Source organism: Girardinichthys multiradiatus, chromosome 17 (assembly GCF_021462225.1).
Source record: "Girardinichthys multiradiatus isolate DD_20200921_A chromosome 17, DD_fGirMul_XY1, whole genome shotgun sequence".
Lineage (NCBI taxonomy): Eukaryota > Metazoa > Chordata > Actinopteri > Cyprinodontiformes > Goodeidae > Girardinichthys > Girardinichthys multiradiatus.
The window spans coordinates 17,178,369-17,197,948 of NC_061809.1; the positions used below are offsets into that span (position 1 = coordinate 17,178,369).

The 19,580-nt window shown below is 39.0% G+C and overlaps 2 protein-coding genes across 2 annotated transcripts in view; one reads left to right on the top strand and one right to left on the bottom strand.

Moving 5' to 3' along the window:
* dcp1b (decapping mRNA 1B) overlaps positions 1 to 19,580 on the bottom strand; it is a 177,501-nt gene that overhangs the window by 32,318 nt on the left and 125,603 nt on the right. The window lies entirely within an intron of this gene.
* Positions 899 to 19,580, top strand: part of cacna1c (calcium channel, voltage-dependent, L type, alpha 1C subunit) — a 290,444-nt gene continuing 271,762 nt past the window's right edge. Inside the window, exon 1 of the mRNA XM_047389522.1 lies at positions 899 to 1,839. Coding sequence (XP_047245478.1) covers positions 1,782 to 1,839 — 58 coding nt within the window. The 5' untranslated portion in view covers positions 899 to 1,781. The remainder of the gene's footprint in view (positions 1,840 to 19,580) is intronic.

A 19,580-nucleotide genomic window follows, 5' to 3' on the forward strand; every position in this document is an offset into this window, starting at 1 on the left:
TAAAACTGTGAAAAGTCTTGCATGCAATTTTATTTAGCCCCTCTGCCTAATAATTTGTAGAACCAACATTCGCTTTAGCTGTAATTTTAGATTTTTGCCCGTTCCTCTTTGCCAGGTAGTTGTATACAAAGTATACTAAGATTAAATTAGGCACAAATGTGTCAGAGCAGCGGGGCTGGAAATATTAACAAAAACATGTATAATTGTCATTCCACTATGCTACACACTACTTTGTGCAAATCTATCACACAAAATCCCAATAAAACACATAAAAGTGTTTGGGTTTAATGTGACAAAATGTGACAAACTTTAAAAGGTATGAATACTTCTGTGAGTCATTGTAAATTTAAGACCACATTTGCACTACCTCCAAAAGAAAAAAAAGAGAGAAAAAACAACCCCGTGAGCCACGAACAGATCAGAAGTTTAGTCATGAAAGAGTCGAAAAACCAGATATTTAGTGAGCGTATAAACACAACCTTGGCCAAAGAAAAGAATGGAGCTGAAAGGCTCCAGATGTGGAGGGACCACAGACCAATGAGATATGCATGTCTCCAGTCTCTGTTCCTGGGCAAATTGGAGTCTGTTGGTAAGTTTGAGCTTGGTATGGATCATTATCCCACCTTCATTTCCTTCTTTGCACACTCTTTCTTGTTATCTTTCTTGATACTCACAGCCTTTAACACCTTCCCTTTTTATTAATCATCAGAAAACTCGGTGTTCTACCGTTTATCCTTCATATCATCATCTTTATTATCATTATCATCATCTGGATACCAGAATATTGGCTCCCCCTCTCTCTCTTGGCACACACACAGCCAGGCGCACACACACGCATCTGGAAACAGTCAAAGCGTCTACATGCACTGGGAGGGGGGCTACCTCTGCTCTCTCTCTCTCTCTCTGTATCACTGCAGAGCCGAGCTGCAGGGGCAGCAGAGCCAGAAAGAAGAGAGAGCTCCAACTCCCGACCCGTAAGACAGACAGACAAGGCAACCAAGAAGGCAGGCAGGCAGGCAGACATACAGTCGGACCAGAGTGGATGAGCGCAGAGAAACCAGTATCCGGATGAGACAGGACGCCGTGGCTTCTGTTAAAAGGGGGACTGTATTTCTGCGTGGAATAACCGACAACCCTTTGGGAGATTTAACCCCGCGATACCCGTGATGGAATACCCACACTCTTTCCATTGCCTAATTTTACTCTTCTTTTTCTTCTCATCCTCCTCTTCCTTCTTCTTCTCCATCACCTCCACCTCCTCTTCTCTTCCATCCACTCACATTTTGACACGCTGTTGAAGATGCGCACGAATGCGTCTTTTGCGCACTTGCATTGCGACCGCCACTGACAGCGCTTGAGATTTTGTTTATTATTTTTCGTTTTTACAAGAAAACAAAGGGGGAGGACGATAGGTTGGATACCTGAGCAAAAAGGAGGTTGTGAATTAAATCCAACTCGGCGGTGCTGGTTTCGTGTTTCTCGTCTATAGGGCCCGGATGTACCGAGGGATGCACCGGTGCGTTTTTCCAACCGGTTCCGCCGAAAGCTCCCTCTTTTTTGTCGCCTTCACCTCCATCATGGGAATTAGGTAATATTCACTCCATCCAAAGAAACTCCCATAAACACAAACAACGGGAATACCCCCCTAAAAACTGTCCGTATCAGACAGTTGGTATTTCTCCCTCTTCCCCTCCTCTTTTTTGATTTCTTTATTTTTGGGGGGGCTTGTTATTTTCCCCTCTCTTTCCATTCACCTATAAGGATAACGCCGGACTACATTTATGGTAAATGAAAGCAAAAACATGTACATCCCGGAGGACACCCTTGAGAACCATCAAGGTATGTGGTGTCTTTTATTTATAACTAACAAACATCCAAGCGTATGCATGAAGGAAAGAGGGAGGGAGGGGGGCATGATGGTCTCTAAGTGGGGATGGGATGGGGGAGCAGAAAGAAGAAGTGAGGGAAGAAGAGAGCAGAATAAAATCCCATTTCAACAGATGCACCTCTCACTTTCTCCTCTATGTGCAGTTTGTTTATTTCACCTTTCCCACTCCAACCACTCAACTTGTGTTCGCGTAATGGCGCAATAAAGCTGCAGGTTGAATATGGATGAGGCCATGTTTTATTTCTTCCAGTTTCTTGGTTTGCTCTTGTACTTGTGAGTTTGACAGGCCTCTCCATCGAAAAACTGTGGCATAACGGGTGGGTAGTGGTCATATTTAGCCAACAGGCTGTTGTAGGCGGGATCGTTATTGGTTTGGACTCATTTTCAGTGCGGAAAATGACAGCAAAAGTGTGTTTGTCTGAAGTATGTTGACAGATACTGGCTTCCCAAAGCATTTTTTCGTGCAGGAACTAATCTAAAAAGATAATGACTCCCAATAAGTTTTTTATCCTTTAATAGCAAAGATGACAGGTGACAGTAGAGGAGGGCCTACAGGAGTTATTTATCTGCTGAGAATTGTGTTGCTGATTAGGTATTTTAGGGGGGAGGAGGCGAGAATAATACAAAATATAAATAAAGTCCTCAGATTTCACAACCTTAATGTGTTAAAATTGCACCACAATCAAAAAATAAACGAAAATCCAATGTTGCGATCTGCTTAGGGGTCTGTGTGCGTGGCGCAGTATTACGCGACGCTTCTTCCACCCACGTTGCAGAGAGGGAAAGAGAGCGAAGCCCGACAATTGCCTTATTTCGGGCAGATGTTATTTGCTCAATCACTGGTATTCTCCACATGACCACCATCGAAGCCTGCTTCGTTGATATATACACCGCTTGCCCCCCTCCTTCTCCTCTTCCTCATCTACCGCCTCCATCACAACCACATACCTCTCTGCCTTGGCGACAGGTTCCATAGCAACAGGGGATAAGGAGGAGAGAAGAAGAGGGGTGGCGTTGGGTGTGCATGTGCGGGGTGTGCGTGAATGTTCGTGCGTGCGTGTCGCAGCGTGGTACAGTTTGCACCGAGAGGCAACTCGTCACATGCTGTTGAATGTTACCCGCAGGAACCAAGAACAGCTGTCATGTTCATGTGCAGCTTAAACAGACAAGCAACTCTCCATGACTAGTCTTAATTATTTCGCCTGGATGTGTTTCAGTGGTCCGCAGAAGTATTCACACCCTTGAACTTATTGATCGATCAGCACAAAGTAGTTCATGATTGCGGAGCACCAGTTTAATAAATAGTCCACCTGTATTAACTTTTTTAATTTATGAACGGCAACTTTCAAGTTTTGCCACAGATTTTCAATTGTATTTAGGTTTGGACTTTGACGTGTGTATACTTTGGTCTGAATCATAGGTGTCAAACTCAGGCGGTTGTCTTGCAACTTTTGGTTGCATCTCTCCACCTCACCTGGTCTCACCTGATCAGAATACCTTTCTCCAAAATTTTGGTGTGAATTGCCTTACAGTTTTCTGCAGATCCTCCAGTTACATGGGTCACTTGGCTTTTTCTCTGAATACAAATGCACACCAAACCTTTCATACATAAAATAAGTATGTATGATAATTCTATACTTTGACTTTATTTCTGACTTCTTTCTTCATTTAATTTATGTTGCTGAAAAAATTCAGCGTTTTGAATTCCAATATCACTGCATAAATGTGCTATAAGTGTGCCACACAGGCAAGGTTGCATTAATGACTTGTAAAGCCTGGTTTCAACCATTTCCAAATAAATAATTTAAACAGAAAAAAATCACTTTCAGCACATCGTTTTAAAACAAGTTAATGTGAAGCTGCAGGTCAGGGTGGTGGTTTCAGCACCATGGACAGTTCAATCTTTATTGTTCTATTGACAGCTGCATGACAGCCACTATCTATCACACAGCTATCTAAGATATTACCTTTTAAATGAAATTTTTCTTTCCTCGACATATTTGTCGAATAAGTATCTACATGGGTAAGTTACCTGCATGAAATAAATGACCCAAGTTCATTTTCTAGTATTTTAGATATATTGGTCTTTAGCAATTCTTTCCTGCTGTTAAAGCCAGGGAAGGAAAGACAGAGATACTGCCAGAGACTCTTGGTGGTTTTAATTAAGAGGAAGGATGGCTTGATGCCCATACAGTGAAGTTATCCCAATCTCTTTGGACCAAAAATCCAGCTGTTTAGTTTTCATCCTAAACACAATGCCCTTCCAAAACTAAAGATGGTATGCTATATCTGACCCGCTGACCTTTGTATCTGAAGATGGAGCTATAAGTCAATTTATTCCTGACCCTGATTCATGGACAAAAAAGAAACATTGCACATCCTAAAGATTTACATTAAACCTTATACCTAACCCATTTCCTCAGTACCCAACTTTCAACCATCTGCTAGTTTTTAACATCTGTTCCAGATTTCAAAGAAAACACAATACTCAGAGTTGCACTGAATGCTCAGCTACACTACATCTAAACAGTCTCATAACTTCAGGACTCTTATGAGCCAGGAGTTCATCAAGCATGCATGAGCAGAAGAAACAGACCTAAGACGCAGACCTGTGTAGACATGTTATCATTTGCTCTACATGATGTTGTTTCAGGACGAATACACTCAACTGTAGAATTTCATGTGAACATACATAGACCAGAAAAGCTCATGTGCACACAACATTTCCTCTTTTTTCAAGCAGAAGTGCAATCAGTGAGTAATTTTCTCTGTGGGCACTGTGCCTCAAGCATGATGAAACCTCCATTAGAGATGGTAATTGATTTCTGATGGCTACCTGGGGGCTGGACACCTGCCAGTTCAACTAACTCAAATACCTCAATTGGATATACTTGATTCTGTTGAAGAGTATGGTTTTTATGTTGTCATACACCTCTTAATGATTTACTAAATAGAATGAACTTCAGCTAGGCCAATAGAAATATTTTTCAAAAAGAAACTACCAAAATCATGTTTAATGTAGATGAAGGTAGTTAGACACCAATATATTAACTGTCTTGAAAAAAACATTTTTAAATTTTGAATTTGCTTTTTGACTTTTTTCTACATTTAGTCCTTGCAAGAATTGTTGAAATAGGATTTGTTTGGTGTGGCTTAAGGACATTTTCCCTTAATTTAGTTGTTTTCCTATCTTGTCTGGATAGATATTTTGTTTTCTGGTAGATGGAAAAATATGTGTATTTTTGCATGCTGATTTTTGATTCAGATGTTGATTTGACTGCAAAACAAATTTTTGTTTTGCTTTTTCTTAATAAATTCTGTGATTGTTTCTTTTCTATGAACTTTACACACAGTGGCTTAACTTTTTTAGTGGTGAAGCTTCAGTTTGCTGTAGTTTTAATGTCTGTCTTTAATTATGTGTGAGTCAATGCAAGGTTATAGCAGTTCTAGTGAAGGATGTAATTAGTGATTAAAGGCCAATCAGCATTAACAAAGTTTATTTCAGCACCTCATAGCATGAAGAGGCATTAACTTAAGGATATGACTCAACAACAGCTGCTTGTAATGTTAAAAACACCAAAAGAGAACTCAAAAACACATGGATGGATAGAAAATTGGAAGGAGGGGGAACTAAAGGCGAAATAAAGTGAGAAGATGTTACTGTAAAAGACAAAAGGACTGGAGGGCTAGGAAAAAAAAACATGTAAGTCTAGCAAATTAAAGCGTTGAGGGAATGCATGAGAGAAAAGTGATAGAGGTGAGGGCAGAAGAAGAAACAAAGAAGGGATAAATAGAAGGAGAAGAAACAGAGGATTATCTGGGACTCTTTCTTGTTTAAGCCTCTAGTCGGGTATTGGAAATCTATCCAGAGCTCTGTCTTTTGCTGTTAGCGCTATCGGGCCTCAGTCTTCGGTTCTGGAGGGACAGTTTGCCAACAGCAGCTGTGTATGTGTTTGTACATGTTAAAGAAGTGCAATTGGCTGCTTGCCCACATGCATTGTGCCTGCCTGGCTGCCTCCGTCTGTGAATGTTCATGTGTGTGTTTGGACATATGTCCTTCCTCTTAAACACACTCACATTTTCCTATTGATCTGCCTAAAGCCACCAGTGGAAATAATGACTCTAGACATGTAGCTTCTTCAGTACCCCACCCTCACTCCTCTTTCTCATGCTCTAAGATATCCTTCGTGATTTTAATTTGTTGTCCCTCATTGTTCACTTTATCTAATAATCAAATTACAGCCCTGCTGATTGACTGTTAATTGCTTTTTAATGCTAAAGCAATGTGAGGTTTATCTAAGTATTGTTAAAAGAATACTAGGTCAGTTTAAATTCATTAAATGTGTTTTGCCAAATTCCCAATCGTTAAATGGAAAATATTAAGAGATGATGAAACTCTGGCTGTCCATAAAGATAGTTTCTTCATGCTCCCAATCTGCAAAACTCCTACTGTGTGCAGATTCATATGCACCATAACGCTTACCATTCTGGAGACTTTTAATGTTCATTTAGCAAGTTGTACATTTCTGTATGTTTCTCTAGTTATAGCTTGTTGCACTGTTAAACCACTTGTAAAATGAAAAAACTGAAGTGAGATAAGAGGATGTTTTATCTTTGTCTAATGGTTTCACAATTTCTTCATATATCTACTGGCAGTTAGTTGACAACCAGCACCATTTTTTCTTTCTACTAACTTTACACAAGTCAAGCATAGTCAGATTATTTTCTCATGGAAACAAATGAGAAAGTCATTTAGTTCCTAAACTTACCTCAATAAGTCAAGTATTTTCCACACACTTTTTAAAGTCATCTAAAGTCATCTAACAGCATAACACTGGAAGGTTATCTGGCCACTCTTCTCACATGAAATGGTAACATATATTTAAATAGGCTGGTAACATGGCATAGATCCTGCTTTAAGATTAGTTCACACATTTTCAACAGGGTTGAAGTCTGAACTTTGTACAGGCTGGTCCAGAATAATAATGTTTACCTACTTTAAAAATTACAAAACTTGTATGGATGTGTGTTTGGGATCATTGTCCAGTAAGAATACCAATTAGGAATGGACTGAACCCCTGGGGAAAGTTTTATTTAGCATTATTAATCATTATGATTTTATTCCTTAAGTAACTGTGCAGTTTCCTGTTCTTCCCAAAGTGCTTCCAAAGATTTTAAAACCGAGAAAGGAGTCAGGTTGACAGGTTAATTCCTTTTCTAAAAGTCTACAAATCCAGAAAAAAAAAAATCCCTAATCCAAAAATCCATGATCCAAAAGATAAAAGTAAGAGTGAGAGCAGAGATCAGACAACAATAACAACAAAGTGGATGGATAAATGAACCAGGATAACCCTCACGTTCTTTACCTTCTACTCAAATTAACATCTTGATGGCTAGAACACAATCGAGTGTTCAAACAGAAGAATGATTCCAAACACAAATCAGAACGTGCTTTAGAACAGATAAACCAAGCTAACATCAGGCTTCTGGAAAGGTTATCCCACAGCTCTGATATCAACCCTATGGAAAATGTGTGGACTAGTATTAAACTCTAGATATGTGCCAGTAAACCAACCAATATGAAAAACTCAATTTCTGATAAGGCGGACTGTCAAATACCCAGAAATAAGCCAGGAGCCTAAAATGTCTAAAAACGTGTTCTCTGTAACTTGCTCACGGATATTTTTCCAAATAGTAGTAATGGTGTATGGAAATATTTGTGCCTATATGGTTTGGAGGAAATCCACAATAAATTCAAACTTGCACACCCAATTCTTAAAGTTGTTTGTGGCAAAAATTGTTTCAATAAATTATTAAAAGCTCAAAATAATAATAACAGATCAGGATTGTCTGTAACAATCAGACAGCTAAAACTCTTTTTTGTTCCATGGTACACAGAACAAGTACGCTTTAAAATATTAGAATTTTGTGGAAAAGTTCAATATTCTTTGTGACTCATTTTAAAAACTGAAACTCATATATTATGTAGATTTTCTAAACATTGAGTGAAATATTTCAAGCCTTTATTGTATTGTAATTTTAATGAGTGTTGCTTATTGGTAATAAAAACCTAAGACTCAGTGTCTCAAAAATATAACATAAGATCTTTAAAAATAGGTTATGTTAAACAGAAATTTTAACATATATGCACTCCATACTTGGTTGGGCCTCCTTTTGCATTAATTACTGCATCTTTAGAAATAAAGGCTTAAAATATTGCACTTTGTGTAATGAATCTAAGTTTAAATGTGAGTTTTAATATACGAGTGACCAGAAATTTTAAACCTTTTCATTATATTCTACTTTATGACCTGTACTTCTACAGGTCCTTCTCAAAAAATTAGCATATTGTGATAAAGTTCATTATTTTCCATAATGTCATGATGAAAATTTAACATTCATATATTTTAGATTCATTGCACACTAACTGAAATATTTCAGGTCTTTTATTGTCTTAATACGGATGATTTTGGCATACAGCTCATGAAAACCCAAAATTCCTATCTCACAAAATTAGCATATCATTAAAAGGGTCTCTAAACGAGCTATGAACCTAATCATCTGAATCAACGAGTTAACTCTAAACACCTGCAAAAGATTCCTGAGGCCTTTAAAACTCCCAGCCTGGTTCATCACTCAAAACCCCAATCATGGGTAAGACTGCCGACCTGACTGCTGTCCAGAAGGCCACTATTGACACCCTCAAGCAAGAGGGTAAGACACAGAAAGAAATTTCTGAACGAATAGGCTGTTCCCAGAGTGCTGTATCAAGGCACCTTAGTGGGAAGTCTGTGGGAAGGAAAAAGTGTGGCAGAAAACGCTGCACAACGAGAAGAGGTGACTGGACCCTGAGGAAGATTTTGGAGAAGGGCCGATTCCAGACCTTGGGGGACCTGCGGAAGCAGTGGACTGAGTCTGGAGTAGAAACATCCAGAGCCACCGTGCACAGGCGTGTGCAGGAAATGGGCTACAGGTGCCGCATTCCCCAGACCTGGGCTACAGAGAAGCAGCACTGGACTGTTGCTCAGTGGTCCAAAGTACTTTTTTTGGATGAAAGCAAATTCTGCATGTCATTCGGAAATCAAGGTGCCAGAGTCTGGAGGAAGACTGGGGAGAAGGAAATGCCAAAATGCCAGAAGTCCAGTGTCAAGTACCCACAGTCAGTGATGGTCTGGGCTGCCGTGTCAGCTGCTGGTGTTGGTCCACTGTGTTTTATCAAGGGCAGGGTCAATGCAGCTAGCTATCAGAAGATTTTGGAGCACTTCATGCTTCCATCTGCTGAAAAGCTTTATGGAGATGAAGATTTCATTTTTCAGCATGACCTGGCACCTGCTCACAGTGCCAAAACCACTGGTAAATGGTTTACTGACCATGGTATCACTGTGCTCAATTGGCCTGCCAACTCTCCTGACCTGAACCCCATAGAGAATCTGTGGGATATTGTGAAGAGAACGTTGAGAGACTCAAGACCCAACACTCTGGATGAGCTAAAGGCCGCTATCGAAGCATCCTGGGCCTCCATAAGACCTCAGCAGTGCCACAGGCTGATTGCCTCCATGCCACGCCGCATTGAAGCAGTCATTTCTGCAAAAGGATTCCTGACCAAGTATTGAGTGCATAACTGTACATGATTATTTGAAGGTTGACGTTTTTTGTATTAAAAACACTTTTCTTTTATTGGTCGGATGAAATATGCTAATTTTGTGAGATAGGAATTTTGGGTTTTCATGAGCTGTATGCCAAAATCATCCGTATTAAGACAATAAAGGACCTGAAATATTTCAGTTAATGTGCAATGAATCTAAAATATATGAATATTAAATTTTCATCATTACATTATAGAAAATAATGAACTTTATCACAATATGCTAATTTTTTGAGAAGGACCTGTATATAGTCAAACCAACATTTGAAATATTCTGAATCTAAAAGCAAAGAGTTTGTTCTTCACCGGTCATCCTGGCTGCACACCCTCCTCTGCTACATAATGTGATTGTTTCCATGTCATGCAAAAAGACACCAGCTGTGTGCCAATTTTTTTAAGCATGTGTTTTTACAAAGTTACAAGGGAAACTGAAGGAAGAAGGCAGGCAGGAGTAGAGAGATTTCTATATTATTGATGCCCACAATGCATCTTTCCACGTCTACCATCTAGCATGGCCTCTATTGTATCTATCTTACCCTGCAGATAGTTTACTTTGTTTTCTCCCTCTCAATCCATCAGCCCACCATTTAGTGTTAGTTTTGGCATTTCCTTTCTTCCATGAATTAATTAGTCCATCTTCATGCTTTTACTGTAATGGTCTTTAGCATTTTCATTGGAACTAACCACAAAAAAACAAGATGCAAAACACAATGTCTTGTCTTTGGGGGGGATTCCGATGACAGCAATACACAAGACATTGTAAAAACCAGAGTGTAAAAACCACAAGTTCATGCACTTACATTAGTTGTTGTTTGACTGCAAGAATTAGCGGCAGAACTTTATTCTGTCCAGTGTAGGGTCCTGGGGCCGGGCAGATGAAAGGGGGCTGAGAGTGTGTCAGTGTGGTATCTCTGTGTGGGTGTTTTTCCCTTCTCTGCTGTGATGGCTGGCTTATGAAGGGTACGGTTTGGCGGTGTTTGGGAAGGTTGCTTATCTTTTGGCCTGATTTTGTTGTGTGCAACTTGGGTCGGTGGGTTACACATCTTTATGGGATGTTGCAGACAGAGCAGCAGTGGGGGTGTTGGACAGGTTTTTTGGTGTTGTGGGCCAGCATTTGGGCCTCTGTGCCTCTCAGATCTCTGTACGGTATGGGTTGGGTTGATAGTTATTGCAAATGCTTAATGACACCGAGGGTGGCACAAGGAGTAATTAGGTTTAGGGATCAATCACATTTTCACATTGGGCCATGTGTAAACATTTCTACCTCAGTAACAACCCATGTGAATGTAAAAGGCCTAAAGGGTGCACTGTGAGAATTTACTTTAGGATCTCACATGTTTGACTGATATAGCAGAAATAATTGCTACCATTTACCATTGTTTTGAAGGTAAGAACTGGAGATGTACAAAAGGCTCAGATTTGACTTCAGTTTGTCTTCCACAGTTCCCTGTAGTGTTGGATGTGCTTGTCTTTGTGTAATAGGAGGGAGGGTGGGTCGCACAGAAAATTTGGCACTTTGACATCAGTTATGCAATGATAAATCTCAGCTAACATAATCGATGTAATCACACTGGAGGAACAGAGGGGGTGATGTTCAACACAGATGATGGAGATGTTTTGAAACTGAGAACCATAAACTTGCAGCCTCAGTCTGATGCTCATCTATTTTGTGTTGATCGAAGATCAGCACGGCTCAATTTGTCAAAATATGTTGTCCATTCATCAAACAGATATACTCTGTTTAAAGAATCCCTCTAGAAAGATATTATTGTGGTAGTTATTCAATGGAGAACATTGAATCTAATAAACTACAATGTAAACATGCAAAGCACACAATTTCAGTCCTAACATTATATTTAAAGTTATATTTTACATACAAATAAACATTTACTGATCTGGAGCTCTCTGATCGATTTTCAGCTTTTACATGGCATAATGTTTTGACATCTGTGTCTTAATAAGGGTCAAAAGTGAACACAGCATTAAGGTCATTTTAAGAAACATAAAACAGGTTAAATATAGTGTAAATCATATTGAAAGCCTATTAGTCAAACCAAGAAAGGGCGGAGCCCACCAAGGATGTTCAGAGACCACACACTTAACATGTTTTCCATGTCAGACAATTCAGAAATTTATTGTGTTGATCTTCTGACCTTGGTGTGTGTTGTCTTTTCAATGGTTTAAACAATGCAATCCTCTTATTGAGTGTATCGGTTTTATTCTTGACTTCAACAAACCTTTTTCGTGTTGTATATAATTACTTGCCTTAATGGTGTGTTTACCTTTGACTGTGATAAAGACACAGATGAGGTTGAGATGTTAGTTTAAGTAAAACTTGTATGATGAAATCTAATCAGTGAGCTCCACTTTATTTTGGTTAGATAATTTGTATTGGCTATAGTATGTAGCTTAGACTTTACTTGGCTTTTGTTTTGTTTAAACCATTACTTCTGCTTAGATTTAAACGTCTTTTTAAGATGTTTCTAGTAAAATTGTTTTAATATTTTTGTGAATGTTCAGCTTCATTTGAGATTTTCAAACAAATTTTAGCTCATTCCTTCATCTTGTAGGGTCATTCCATCATGCCGTTCTTCTAGTTTGGATTGCTTTGTGTTATAAAAATCTTGTCTATCTGTCTAATGTAAAGTCTAACATATAGCCTTGATGCAATGTAAATATAAAATACTGCAATATATTGTGCTAGATGGAACATCTGCCATAACGTAAAATTAATGAAGAACATATGCTTGGTTCTGGTTGCCAGTGAGAGAACCCGAAAGCATGTTGATCGATGTCATCAATGAAATAAAAAATCATTTAGGAAGAAACAGAAGCTGCTGCAGGATATGAAACCAATATTCTGTCAACATTTTACTTAGAAGATTTAAAGTCAAATTGCAGTTATTTGTCACCTGTGTGTTAAGCTTAAGTAAACGTCTGCAAAGCATCTATAGATGACATGCAGCGAAACTAAGCCTGATGAATCTACAGCTTAAGAGCAGCCCAGCTCTCTGTTCCAGTTGTTCAGGCTCCTGAGGGGTGAAGGTCTGCAGTGGGACAGTGAATTCCCTGCCCTAATTAGCAGTTTTAATCCAACACATCCATATACACACCAGAGCACAAAGTGGCTCATACATACTCTTCAACAGACAGGATTTTTACTACCATTAGATGTACATTCCAGGCTTATTCTATTTTTTATGAGGCTTATTTCAGATTGTTAAAGAAAGAAACAGAAGAGAATGATAGGGAGCAAGTGAACAGAGGAGGGAGGGACATTTGTCACCCTCAGGCTCTCTGCAGGGATGCTACTAGCTTTTTTCACGATATAACAGTGTGTGCACTTTCTATATGAGAAAAGTTTCATTTCTGTATTCAACTCTGACCTTACCCTTAGAGAGACTCCTGTACTTGACTCTGTAAAACAAAATTAAACAATTATGTGTATGCTCAGATTCTGATCAAAGTTGTGTTTTAACTATAAAGTGCACTACATGTAAGTTAACGTTTTACTTTGTCATGGCAAATGTAATTTTAACTCCATTTCCTCATGCAGTATTTAAGGCAAAAGAAATTTGTCAGGTGCAGTAAAGTTCAGTCTTCTATTTGAAAGGGAGAGCATACATTATTAAACATGTGAACAAGTTAAATGTTAATGTACCAGAGCTCGACAAAAGGCCAGTTTCCATAAGCATCCAACATGAAGTATAAAAGGAAAAAAACGTCAACACTGCACTGCAAATCTAGCATACTAAGTATGCTAATGCTCATCACTAATTGTAGTATTTTCATGAACTACTAAGCATGGTAATTTCACCAAACGTTTGCTAGTGGCTCTTTCCATTCTTAGCCTGAGGTGCAATACAGATTTTTGGAAATATATTAAAATTTAAAACCTTTGTTGTCTGGTCTAATCAAATAGGCAGATTGTTTTTGTAAAACTCCTACATTTGTTTGATGTAGAGCTTTTAAAAGGCTTGTACTGTATTATATTATTCCTGTAGAAAAAGTATTTGCTCCCTTAAAGAGTTCCTCTGTTTTGCTTTTCATCACACTTAAATGTTGAAGATCATCAAACCAAATTTAATTTTAGACAAAGATAAGCTGAGTAAATATAAAAGGGAGTTTTCAAATAACTGTATTATATATATTGGAGAAAGAACCTATGCAAATAAACCTGATCCAATGAGACAAAAATAATAATCCCCCATGTTAAATCATAAATGAACTATGTTAAAGTTCAATTTTATTAGCCAGCCACAGGCCTGCCTACTGCCAGACCTGTAGAGACAATTAATATCTTAAAAAAAAAAAGAACCCGTCTGATACCATGAAGTGGTCATGTTTTAGTTTTATGAAGCACTCAAATGCAAAGAAGAACTATGTTGGAGCAGAATGCTTTAATAATAAAAATGAAAGCAACTCACAAAAACGGTCTTGCATATGGAGAACAGTCATGAAGCTCAGGAAATGGACCGGTCATGGAACAAGCAGGCAAACAGCAGAATGCAGCAAAGAATAATGAGAACCATTGATCTTATATACTGAGGCAGGGTGGAGAAATAAGAAGAAAACAAGATGTGCTAATCATTGTGAATAAGTTGCAGCTGAGCCAGAGAGAAAGGCAGATCAGCTGAAGGAGAGAAGCTAACTACAGGTCCTTCTCAAAATATTAGCATATTGTGATAAAGTTCATTATTTTCCATAATGTCATGATGAAAATTTAACATTCATATATTTTAGATTCATTGTACACTAACTGAAATATTTCAGGTCTTTTATTGTCTTAATACGGATGATTTTGGCATACAGCTCATGAAAACCCAAAATTCCTATCTCACAAAATTAGCATATTTCATCCGACCAATAAAAGAAAAGTGTTTTTAATACAAAAAACGTCAACCTTCAAATAATCATGTACAGGTATGCACTCAATAGTTGGTCGGGAATCCTTTGGCAGAAATGACTGCTTCAATGCGGCGTGGCATGGAGGCAATCAGCCTGTGGCACTGCTGAGGTCTTATGGAGGCCCAGGATGCTTCGATAGCGGCCTTTAGCTCATCCAGAGTGTTGGGTCTTGAGTCTCTCAACGTTCTCTTCACAATATCCCACAGATTCTCTATGGGGTTCAGGTCAGGAGAGTTGGCAGGCCAATTGAGCACAGTGATACCATGGTCAGTAAACCATTTACCAGTGGTTTTGGCACTGTGAGCAGGTGCCAGGTCGTGCTGAAAAATGAAATCTTCATCTCCATAAAGCTTTTCAGCAGATGGAAGCATGAAGTGCTCCAAGATCTCCTGATAGCTAGCTGCATTGACCCTGCCCTTGATAAAACACAGTGGACCAACACCAGCAGCTGACACGGCACCCCAGACCATCACTGACTGTGGGTACTTGACACTGGACTTCTGGCATTTTGGCATTTCCTTCTCCCCAGTCTTCCTCCAGACTCTGGTACCTTGATTTCCAAATGACATGCAGAATTTGCTTTCATCCGAAAAAAGTACTTTGGACCACTGAGCAACAGTCCAGTGCTGCTTCTCTGTAGCCCAGGTCAGGCGCTTCTGCTGCTGTTTCTGGTTCAAAAGTGGCTTGACCTGGGGAATGCGGCACCTGTAGCCCATTTCCTGCACACGCCTGTGCACGGTGGCTCTGGATGTTTCTACTCCAGACTCAGTCCACTGCTTCCGCAGGTCCCCCAAGGTCTGGAATCGGCCCTTCTCCACAATCTTCCTCAGGGTCCGGTCACCTCTTCTCGTTGTGCAGCGTTTTCTGCCACACTTTTTCCTTCCCACAGACTTCCCACTGAGGTGCCTTGATACAACACTCTGGGAACAGTCTATTCGTTCAGAAATGTCTTTCTGTGTCTTACCCTCTTGCTTGAGGGTGTCAATAGTGGCCTTCTGGACAGCAGTCAGGTCGGCAGTCTTACCCATGATTGGGGTTTTGAGTGATGAACCAGGCTGGGAGTTTTAAAGGCCTCAGGAATCTTTTGCAGGTGTTTAGAGTTAACTCGTTGATTCAGATGATTAGGTTCATAGCTCGTTTAGAGACCCTTTTAATGATATGCTAATTTTGTGAGATAGGAATTTTGGGTTTTCATGAGCTGTATGCCAAAATCATCCGTATTAAGACAATAAAAGACCTGAAATATTTCAGTTAGTGTGCAATGAATCTAAAATATATGAATGTTAAATTTTCATCATGACATTATGGAAAATAATGAACTTTATCACAATATGCTAATATTTTGAGAAGGACCTGTAATAATTAAGGAGCTGAACAGAAATACAAAAAACCCAGGGAACAATATAACAGAAATCTAACAGGAAAAAACTGTATATCAGAATCAGAATCAGCTTTATTGCCAAGTTCATACATACAAACAAGGAATTTGTCTCCGGTACACTTTGCTCTCTGGTTTTGTTTTTGCATTACAGAATATACATATATACAATATAGAAATATAGACATATATAAATAAAAATAAAAAGTTGCATTTGCAACATCTGTACGCTGTTGTTTTGTACTCTATTGAATGTTCAACAGAGAAAGGTCAGCCCTGATTATTCTCTCTGCAGTCCTGATTATTTGTTGCAGTCTGGACCTGTCCTGTTTTGTGGATGAGCCAAACCACACTGAGATGGATGAAGACAGGACAGACTGTATGATGGCAGTGTAGAAGATGACCAGCAGCTATATATGTATAAAGAACACTAGAACAAAAAACAAAAGAATGAACTGATAAACCGTACCAACTGCACGGTGGCCCAAATTCCTTCACAGCAATATAAGCAATTAACTGGGACTCTTTAAGAGGGCAACTACTGTTTTACTGCACTGTTTCCCACTACAACCAACTGGATTCATTCAAGTCAAATTTGTTTGAAAGAGAATACTGCTATAAAGATTAATGTATTTTTGCTCTACAATTTAGGACTGGACTCTGCTCATTATTTTGCCTTTGTTCAGCATGTATAAAAGCCTAATAAAATCATCTTTTATTGAGGTAACGCCATAAAAAAATAACAAAACCCCAAGCTTGGATTGAGTACAATTATTTGTGTGGGTACAAAAACAATCCACCTTAACCCATACTTGTACTTTTTAACCAATATGTAGCACTTCAACCTTCTTTAAGCCTTTTATAACTTATACTTTCCTTTTGGTAAGTTAGTATTTTATAGTGAACATGATCTAGAGGGTAATTAAACAATTCAAGCAGAGCTACAGTGTAATCACAATTTTGGCAAATTGGTAAATGTTTGAAATTTTGACATAGGCTTCTGGTACAGATGTTAGAAGTTCTCTTAATTTGTGTTAGAGACCATCACATACACCTCCTTTAACAACAAAGGACAAGAAACTTGCTTTTTGTCTCATTTTTCTGGCACAGTTGACTTTCAGGAAGTAAGGTTTGAAGCACAAAAGGATGCTCAGGCGTGCTTTCAGCAGGTTTACAGTTCCGGCAGTCTCGTTAGTCAGGCCTGTGGTGGGCTTGTCATGGATAAATAGCTGCACTACAGAGGAGTGGGTCTGCACGCATTACCACAAAAACTCACATCATCACACACGCAGTACGCTGTGAGCGTCGCCCCGCTGGGTGACAGCACCTAGGAAAGACAGATTAAACTGAGAGAGGTGTGATGTGACTCTCTCTGTTCATTTGTCACTGTGTGTGCTGTTGTGTCTCTGTGTGTAGATTTCCTTGTTCTGGGGGTATGTTCGTTTATGTGAATGTGTGTGCGCGTGTGTCTTGGGCCAAAATCTGTCAGAACACCTCCTACAGCTAAGAATCATGGGCTACAAAAGCCTGTTGCATAACTTAGGGCATAACTTTTCCTAGTATGCAGCTACACAGACAGGCTGAAAAGGTTAAGTAACACTTCACCATGAGAGTGTAAAGGGCAGTTGCTCTAAGGATGCCACCTTGTTTTGAAAAACAGTAACAATGATCTCTTCAAAATGCTGGATTATATCAAACAGCTCAGTATTTTAAAAATGCAAGTATTTCTAAAGCTGCTGTCATACTAACTTGTTGCATACATTAGTGTATGTAAAAACACATTTTATGTGGTTCTAAATGTGGATAACACATTTAATTATCAATCATCATGGAAATGAAGAATGTTTGTCTTATTTGTTTTATAATGACCCCCCCCCCCCCCCCCCGCTCCCTTTTAAATTACCTTTGCTTTCAGGATTAATTATGTAAATGTTTTCTACTGCATCTGTTCAGAATTTTTTTTTACCATGACATTTTGGCCATTTTCATTATTTTTTCCTATGCTCAATGACCAGCTTGGGCTGAAGGTCTAATGCTTTGAGTGGTCTCACATATGTTTGCTGAATTATTCAGAAAATAGTTTCAAATCCCCTGCTGGTTAGCCACTCCTGGCAGCTCAGCAGGAGGTGAGTTAATCTTCATTAGTGCAGACAGAGCATATGCATAACATAGATTGAGAGAAGGTAACATTGATATTGGGTTATTACACATTGCCTTTGTGTTTTTTCAATGGACCAGGACTGTTGAAATGAATGAAACAAGGCCTCTCACAACATACCACCACTGCAGGGAAAGAAATCTCGCATGCTAGGAAAAATGTTTTATTTCTGACAAAAAACAAATATTCTGGACAGTCTTAATAGCTTCCAATGTTAATGACAACAAGATACTATTGGAGATGTTTTCCAAGTTGTGCAGAGGAGGAGGCTCCATCGTGGTCGGAAAAGCTTTTCCTTTAATAGAACAATACAGCTTCAGGTGATCTAGGGGTGTCAAATCAAGCCTCTGGCTATGTGCAGGTTTTGAGTTGATACTTGGGTCTTTCAACAGAAGAATTTTGGACTTCTCTCATGAGAATAAGATGTCACTTTTGGATCATCTGGCATTCTCCTCCTGGTTTTAATTGCACTGAAAAGGGAAGTTTAGGAGTGCGTATTAGTTTAGGACCATGGACGCTCTTCCTGAAGCCATCTTCATCACCTGGAGAACCGCTTCCAACAGCTTAATGGAAGCATTGGGATTAAAGGAGGTTGGACCACTTTTTACAGCGATCAATAAGAACAGAGAGGCTACTGCCTACGGAGTTATTTAAATCTGTTTGAAGATTTCTTTTTGCTATGGTCTTAAACATTTGATCAATTATAGAGAAGCCTGTTATACTTAAAATTTATTTTTTAATAAACTGTCTATTCACTTTTCTTTTTTGCATTTTGAAGCTCATCTTACAACCTGATTACCATCAAGCCTTCCAGTCTTGAAAACAATTTAACTTAAAAAGGCTTCAAACATTTCATCACTAGCTTTAGGGGGTGAATAATAAAATTTAGTAAAAATATAGGGAGAATAAAGTATTTAAACTTATGCTTTTAAATCCTTAATTTTTACACTTAAATCATTCAGTTGTGGTCTATATAAAGTTGAACTACAATGCTTTGGTCTGAACTCCTTGTTATTGTAGCTCCACAGGCCCGTCTTTTACCCCTGTTCAGAGGCGCATCTGAGAGCAACTCATTTTGGTGCGGCCTCTTTAAATGCTATTGAGCCCCTTTACATCCTGCCCCCTCCGTATGAAAGAGCACTCCAACTCCTCCCTGTTCGGCCATTTTTGTAGTTTGATAACAGAGATACAATTATTCACCGGTGCAGAGACAAGACAAAATTGGCAAAAATAATGCAATTATTGAAAACATGCAGTATGGTTCTGTCCTCAAGGAACAGCACACAGCATAAACATAAGCAGAAAGCAGGATGCTATCAAAACAATGGCCAGGATGTCATATGAACACAATGAATTCATGTCTAATATAAAGTCATTTTAGCATTACTTGCAGCTTACCGCTTTGCCACATCCATCGTTACCATAGACAGAAGGAACAGGCCGCTTATTCAGATGTCTTTCAGTTTTTCAGCAAATCTTTCTTGATACTGATGGTTACTGAAGGCATTTGTTCTTGTAGTGGGGAAAATGGGAATTTCCCCACTGATGTGGGAACATTTCCATGAAAAATAAAATTTAACCGGGCACTTTGAAGAGGTTCTGA